Below are 7,512 nucleotides of genomic sequence, written 5' to 3'. Positions count from 1 at the left end.
AGATCGCATGAGCTAGCACAGGAACAGATCAGAATGATGGTTGGCAGCCGCGCCAGTAGCGATGCAGCTGTACGTGCTGTAAATAAGAAACCCGACAGGAATGAAACAGTTAGCCACAGACGGGCGATATGTCAAAGGAAACGATGACCACAAAAAATACAGAAATGAGAAGTGTGGATATTGTGCATGGGAACACAACGACAATGAGGTCTGTCCAGCAAAAGGGAAACAGTGTAGTAAGTGCAAGAAATTTAATCACTTTGCTAAAGCTTGCAAGACAGGACCACAATGACAAAGATACACAAGAAAAGTGCATGGCATAGTAGAAGATGACAATGTGACCGAGGATGAATCCTTCATAGACACAGTTACTAAGAATCCCAGTAATAATGACAAAAGGCAAGCATTTGTTGAACTGGAGTTGGGACCACAAAGGCACAAACTGAAGTTTAAACTGGACACAGGTACTGATGTAAACACAATACTGAGAGACATGTATGACAGGGACTTTAGAGATGTAGATCTAAGACCAGCAGAAATAAAACTCAGTGCATATGGTGGTCAAGCACTGCACGTGACAGGGATGTGTGACCTAGAATGCAAGTACAAAGGCACTACTGTCATGCAAGAGTTTTACATAGTCAGTACACAGGGCCCACCTGTCCTAGGCCTGCAAGCCTGCCTAGACACAGATTTAGTCAAACTGATGCTATATGTCAATGCTGCACAAAATGAACTCACTAATATAATGACTGAGTACTCTGATGTGTTTAAGGGCATTGGACAGTTCCCAGGAGAATGCACAATCCACCTGAAACCGGATGCAGTACCAGTGGTGTGCCCTCCACGACGGATTCCACCCAAGCTCCGCAACCATTTGAAAGAAGAGCTGGATGAGATGGAAAGAGCTGGAGTCATCCAGAAGGTAACAGAACCTACAGAATGGGTAAATGCACTGGTGGTTGTTGAAAAACCCAGCACTGGCAGACTGAGAATATGCCTTGCCCCCTAAGACCTGAATCAGGCAATACAAAGACTAGGGGTGTGTCAGTGTACACGTGTACACGTTTACACGGAAATGAAACCATAACTGTATAATAAAAATCCCTAACCGATAAACGTAAAGTTGTTTTTTTATATATATATATAAACTATATATATGTATAATGCGTGATAACGTCATCATTCTTTGCTGCGTGACAAGTGCGAGCACGATTGAAGCATGGGATGGCGACTAGTAAAGATCTGCAGAGCCCCATGTGGGAGTTTTTTGAAAAGAACGGAGAAGGAAATAAAGTAAAATGCAGCATTTGTCAGACAGAGCTGGCTTACAACGGGAGTACCTGGTCCATGGTCAACCACATCAGACTAAAACACCCGAGTGAGAAGTTACGGACAACAGGACAACAACAGACAATGCTAGCTTTCGCGAGGTGCTGTGACAAGGCGTGGGGCGAAAAGATAACCAACTTCATAGTCGAAATGGTTGCCCTCGACATGCAGCCCTTGTCCATCGTCGAAGATGTGGGGTTTAAGAGGCTAGTGGAGTACCTTGAGCCAGGTTACTCTATACCCTCTAGGAAGACCATCACCACCAGGGTGGGAAAGATGTACCAGGATTGTGGATCTAAAACCAAGCACCAGCTACTGCACACGCCTCATGTAGAGCTAACGACCGACTGCTGGACCTCCCTGAACACGATGTCGTATATGACTGTGACCTGTCATTTTATCGATGAGGCATGGGAAATGCAGTTGTGTGTACTAGCCACACAGAACATGGAAGAGAGCCACACGGCAGACTACATCGAGAAGGAGCTAAACACCATTGTGGTGGAGTGGATGCTCGAGAGTGCCCGGGTAAGCGCGTGCATCCACGATAACGCAGCCAATATGATCAAGGCCAATCAGGCATGTGACTGGGAGTCCGTGAGCTGCGGTGCACATACCATTGAGCTGGCCATAAACGACGGGTTCAAAGCTGTCCCGTGCCTGGAGAGAATCGTCGGAGCATGCAGTAAGCTGGTTGCTCACTTCCATCACAGCACCAAAGCGATGCTTGCTCTCCGTGTGAAGCAGGAGCAGATGGCCCCCCCACATCATACAGTTACACAGTGCTCCAAGACCCGATGGAATTCGGTATATCTCATGTTTGCACGGCTGCTCAAGCAAAGGTGGGCGGTCACCGCTGTGCTCTCAGACCGGTCTGCCACCAAAGCAGGGGATGCTCGCAACCTGGAGCTGAGGGATGACTACTGGAGAATCATGGAGGAGATGGAGCCAGTCCTTAAGTTGTTGGATATGGCCACCACCATGATCTGCGGTGAGGAGGCCGTGTCACTTTCAGTGGTCTACCCGATGGTGTGCGGCCTGATGAATGACCACCTGCAGCCAACGGATGGTGATCGCACGGTCACGACTTTTGTCAACACTGTGCGAGAATCGCTGGCTACCAGGTTCCTCCCGTGGGACATTGAAACTGCATCTAAGCCTGCTATTGTGGCTGCAGTCCTCAATCCCCGATACAAGAAGCTGAGGTTTCTGTCAAGCAACGTGAAAGCTGCGGCAAAAACCCACATGGAGGCTATTTTTGAAGAAGAGAGGGAAAAGACAGGAGCTGAACCCGATTCACCTGAACAAGAAGACGGAGAACCAAATGCAAAGAAACCAAGTGACATGCCCTTTCTCTTGGGCGCGTCCTACACGGAAGAGGAGAGCACTGAATCAGAATTGGAGAGGTGCTTTTCCCTACCGGCCAGTAACCTTGATGTAAACCCCCTTGCATGGTGGAAGGCCCACGAAGGAGAATACCCAATCATGTCAAATCTAGCCAGAAGGTTTCTCTGCATACCAGCCACATCGTTGCTCTCAGAGAGAGTCTTCTCCGCGGCAGGCCGACTTGTGACAAGACTACGGTCCAGGCTTCTACCAGAGAACGTCAGCATGCTCATATTTCTAAACCAAAACCTTCCCAGGTAATTATCAGTTTAACTTTGGGGTAAATGGCCTGAGCTAGTTAGCCAGCGTTTGGCTGCTTATATAACTATTGGCTAGCTTAACCGGTAGCTTAATCGATAAATATCCATTCAATTCCATATTGACATAATCAGAGCAAATGAACTTTGAGTGAACTTTGCATTCAGTGATTTATTTTGTACATATAGGGCTAATGTCGTTCTTGGTCATGTTATTCTGTTTCCAGCTGCCAACGCAACACGGATATGTAATGTGAAAGGGAAGAAGTCGAGAAGAGACCAAGCACTACGTTCAAGACTGCACGCTGTCTCCTCGCCTCGTCTGTCCTCAGCTCTTAGTTTTATCTATATTTTTGGTATTGCAAATTTGAAATGTTATGAGACGCGAGGACTTCAATTTGGAACACAGGCACCTAAGGATGTCTGTTATGTCGTTTATGTTATTTTTACAGTGAAACAGAAGAATGTGGTTTTGATTAGGCTACAGTCAGAAACGTTTGGGCTGTTATAGCCTACCTTTTTTGTTTTATAACGCAGACACTGAGACATGAGGATGACATGTTTGGTTAAAAACTTTAGACATAAGGAGGATATTCGCAAGTTTGCTTATCCATGTGTAAACAACCGTTATTGAACTATTAAAAGCTATTCATTTTTTCATAGTTTTAGCTCACCTGGTCTCCGTGTGTAAAAATGCTTAACATTTAATGCATAGGCTAATCAAATGTCTACCAGAATATGAATAATGATGTCACATTATTGTATAGCCTGAAGCAGAACAGGGGTTGTCAATGTCAACAAGGACTATTTTCAACATGAATGGATAAATAACCACAAAAGACATATATCATTACGGATTTATTGTAGCCTACAAAGACACTGAAGTTCGAGGTTGGATTAGAAAGCTTCTCAGCGGGATCTAATCGCACCGAAGGGCTTCGCGGAAGCGGTAAGCTCCCAAACAAAACAAAAACAAAAAACAAAAAAAACCCAGCAAGTTTCTAACGTATACTCATCCAGAGATATTCGATCTTTTGTAAATGGTGTAGCCTAGTTGCGTCAATACATCGGCGACCTTAACAGCGGTGAATCTATGGAATAATAAGGCTACAGCGACCTCTAGCGGTATAGCGCCGACATACTTTCAAAATTCACAGAAATCCTGAAACGTGTACACGTTTAAACGGCAAACATTGCACAGTGTAAACGTGTACAGATTTTAGTACACGTTCACATCCTTAACAAAGACCGCATTACCCAATGCCTACATTAGATGACATCACACCAAAGCTGGCTGGAGCACAATATTTCAGTGTGCTTAATGCACGGTCAGGCTACTGGGCGATCAAACTAACAGAAGAGTCTTCAATGTTGACAACCTTTAACACGGTGGTTGGCCAGTACAGGTTTCTCCGCCTTCCTTTTGGTGTCATTTCAGCACAAGATGAGTTTCAGAGGAGGATCAATGAGACCTACAAGGGCCTCAGTGGCATTGCAGCCATCGTTGACAACATTCTGGTGTATGGCAGCACAAAAGAGGAGCACGGCGCAAACCTACGGGCCATGCTGCAGAGGATGAAGGAAAGAGGGGTAAAGTTAAACCCAGGTAAATGTGTCATCTGTGTTCCAGAGGTCAAATACTTCGGGCACAGGCTGAGTCGTGAAGGCATCAAACCAGACCCAGGCAAGGTGGAAGCCATCAGAGATATGGAGCGACCTCAGAGCAAGGCAGAGCTTGAGACAATACTGGGGATGACCAACTACCTGTCCAGATTCGCACGCAGATTGTCAGAGGTGAATGCACCACTATGTAAACTACTGAAGGAAAGCAGCGAGTTTGTATGGGATGCAACACACGACAAGGCGTTCCAGAACATGAAAGATCTCATTGTACAGGAACCTGGTCCAGTCCTCACGTACTTTGATCCAGAAAAGGAACTGACACTACAGATTGATGCATCCAAGAGTGGCCTTGGAGCAGTGTTCCTACAGGAAGGTAGGCCAGTTGCATACGCCTCAAAGTCACTAAATCAGTCTGAAGAAAACTACGCACAAATTGAGAAGGAGCTCTACATGGTCCTCTTTGGGTTTAAGCGCTTTCAGCAATACATGTATGGTCACCACGTAGTCATCGAGTCTGACCACAAGCCTCTTGAATCGATACTGAGGAAACCCCTCACAGCAGCACCAGTCAGACTTCAACGCATGATACTGCAGCTGCAAAGATATGACATCGCTATCATGCACTGCCCCGGAAAAGACATTCCAGTCGCATACATGTTGTCCAGGAAGTCAATCGTCACCTACTACTACTACTACTACTTTCGGCTGCTCCCGTTAGGGGTCGCCACAGCGGATCATCCGTTTCCATTTTTTCCTGTCTTCTGCGTCTTCCTCTGTCACACCAGCCACCTGCATGTCTTCCCTCACCACATCCATAAACCTCCTCTGGCCTTCCTCTTCTCCTCTTCCCTGGCAGCTCCATATTCAGCATCCTTCTCCCAATATACTCAGCATCTCTCCTCCACACATGTCCAAGCCATCTCAATCTTGCCTCTCTTGCTTTGTCTCCAAACCGTCCAACCTGAGCGGTCCCTCTAATATAATCATTCCTAATCCTGTCCTTCTTCGTTACTCCCGGGGAAAATCTTAGCATCTTCAACTCGGCCACCTCCAGTTCCGCCTCCTGTCTTTTCATCAGTACCACTGTCTCCAAACCATATAACATAGCTGGTCTCACAACCATATTGTAAACTTTCCCTTTAACTCTTGCTGGTACCCTTCTGTCGCAAATCACTCCTGACACTCTTCTCCACCCACTCCACCCTGCCTGCACTCTCTTTTTCACCTCTCTACTGCACTCCCCGTTACTTTGGACAGTTGACCCCAAGTATTTAAACTCAAATGCCTTTGTCACCTCCACTCCTTGCATCCTGACCATTCCACTGTCCTCTCTCTCTCATTCACGCATAGGTATTCCGTCTTGCTCCTACTGACTTTCATTCCTCTTCTCTCCAGTGCATACCTCCACCTCTCCAGGCTCTCCTCAACCTGCACCCTACTCTCGCTACAGATCACAATGTCATCCGCGAACATCATTGTCCATGGAGACTACTGCCTGATCTTGTCCGTCAACCTGTCCATCACCATTGCAAACAAGAAAGGGCTCAGAGTCGATCCTTGATGTAATCCGACCTCCACCTTGAACCCATCTGTAATTCCAACCGCACACCTCACCATTGTCACACTTCCCTCATACGTATCCTGCACCACTCCTACATACTTCTCTGCAACTCCTGACTTCCTCATACAATACCACACCTCCTCTCTCGGCACTCTGTCATAAGCTTTCTCTAAATCTACAAAGACACAATGCAACTCTTTCGGGCCTTCTCTATACTTCTCAATCAACATTCTCAAAGCAAACATCGCATCTGTGGTGCTCTTTCATGGCATGAAACCATACTGCTGCTCGCTGATCATCACCTCCCCTCTTAACCTAGCTTCTATTACTCTTTCCCAAATCTTCATGCTGTGGCTGATCAACTTTATACCTCTGTAGTTGTTACAGTTCTGCACATCGCCCTTGTTCTTGAAAATCGGTACCAGTATGCTTCTTTTCCCCTCCTCAGGCATCCTCTCACTTTCCAGGATTGTGTTAAACCAGCGGTCGGGAACCTATGGCTCGCGAGCCATATATGGCTCTTCCGGTGACGGCATATGGCTCCCAGACAATTTTGAGTTGAAAATTATTTTTTTTTCAAAAAAATCAGTTTGGAACTGATTTTAAAATACTTGTGATATTTCTTAATAATACTGTGTCATTTTAAAGTAAACAGAAATTAGTTTTGAAGATAAATTTCACGGGTCACGGGTCACCCGTGGGTCGGGTCGGGAACCAATGGCTCGCGAGCATGTCCGGGTCATTGTAAAGGTGAAGAAATCAATTTTATCAGATAGCCAACTAGTTTATCCGCTTCAACCCTTGTAACGGAAAAGATGACGAAAAGAAAAAAAGACGATGATTACCGTGCATTCCAGGCTGCGTGGACAGAGGAATTTGCATTTGTGGAGAGAGCAGGATCTGCGGTATGTCTAATATGCAATGATAAAATTGCATCGATGAAACGGTCAAATATAAAGCGGCACTTCGATACGCACCATGCTTCATTTGCATCGAAATATCCAGCGGGGGACAGCAGGAAAAGGGCATGCGAGGAGCTACAGCGGAGAGTGCAGACGAGTCAGCAGCAACTACGTGTGTGGACCAAGCAAGGTGACGGGAATTCCGCTAGCTTTGCGGGGGCTTTGGCAATAGTAAGGAATGGAAAGTCATTCACAGATGGCGAGTATGCCAAAACATTCATGCTTGATGTGGCCAATGAACTGTTTGATGACTTCCCAAATAAAGACAAGATAATCAAACGAATAAAAGACATGCCCCTGTCAGCAAGAACTGTGCACGATCGTAGCATCATGATGGCAAATCAAGTCGAGGAAACACAAATTAAGGACATAAACGCCGGGACATACTTTT

At 46.0% G+C, this 7,512-nt stretch overlaps 1 protein-coding gene across 1 annotated transcript; it reads left to right on the top strand.

The window, feature by feature from the left end:
* Window positions 1–1,227: 1,227 nt before the first annotated feature.
* On the top strand, window positions 1,228–2,979 carry LOC130109822 (E3 SUMO-protein ligase ZBED1-like). The gene has a single exon (XM_056276797.1). The coding sequence runs from the start codon at window positions 1,228–1,230 to the stop codon at window positions 2,977–2,979; it is 1,752 nt and encodes a 583-aa protein (XP_056132772.1).
* Window positions 2,980–7,512: the final 4,533 nt, after the last annotated feature.

The sequence above is a fragment of the Lampris incognitus genome, chromosome 3 (assembly GCF_029633865.1).
Source record: "Lampris incognitus isolate fLamInc1 chromosome 3, fLamInc1.hap2, whole genome shotgun sequence".
Taxonomy (NCBI): Eukaryota; Metazoa; Chordata; class Actinopteri; order Lampriformes; family Lampridae; genus Lampris; species Lampris incognitus.
The sequence above is the reverse complement of the archived record's forward strand: the minus strand, read 5'-3'. Positions and strand labels throughout refer to the sequence as shown.

What these genes read in the sequence shown, in the direction of transcription:
- LOC130109822 (XM_056276797.1), top strand. Translation starts at nt 1,228, where the DNA reads ATGGCGACTAGTAAAGATCTGCAGAGCCCCATGTGGGAGTTTTTTGAA.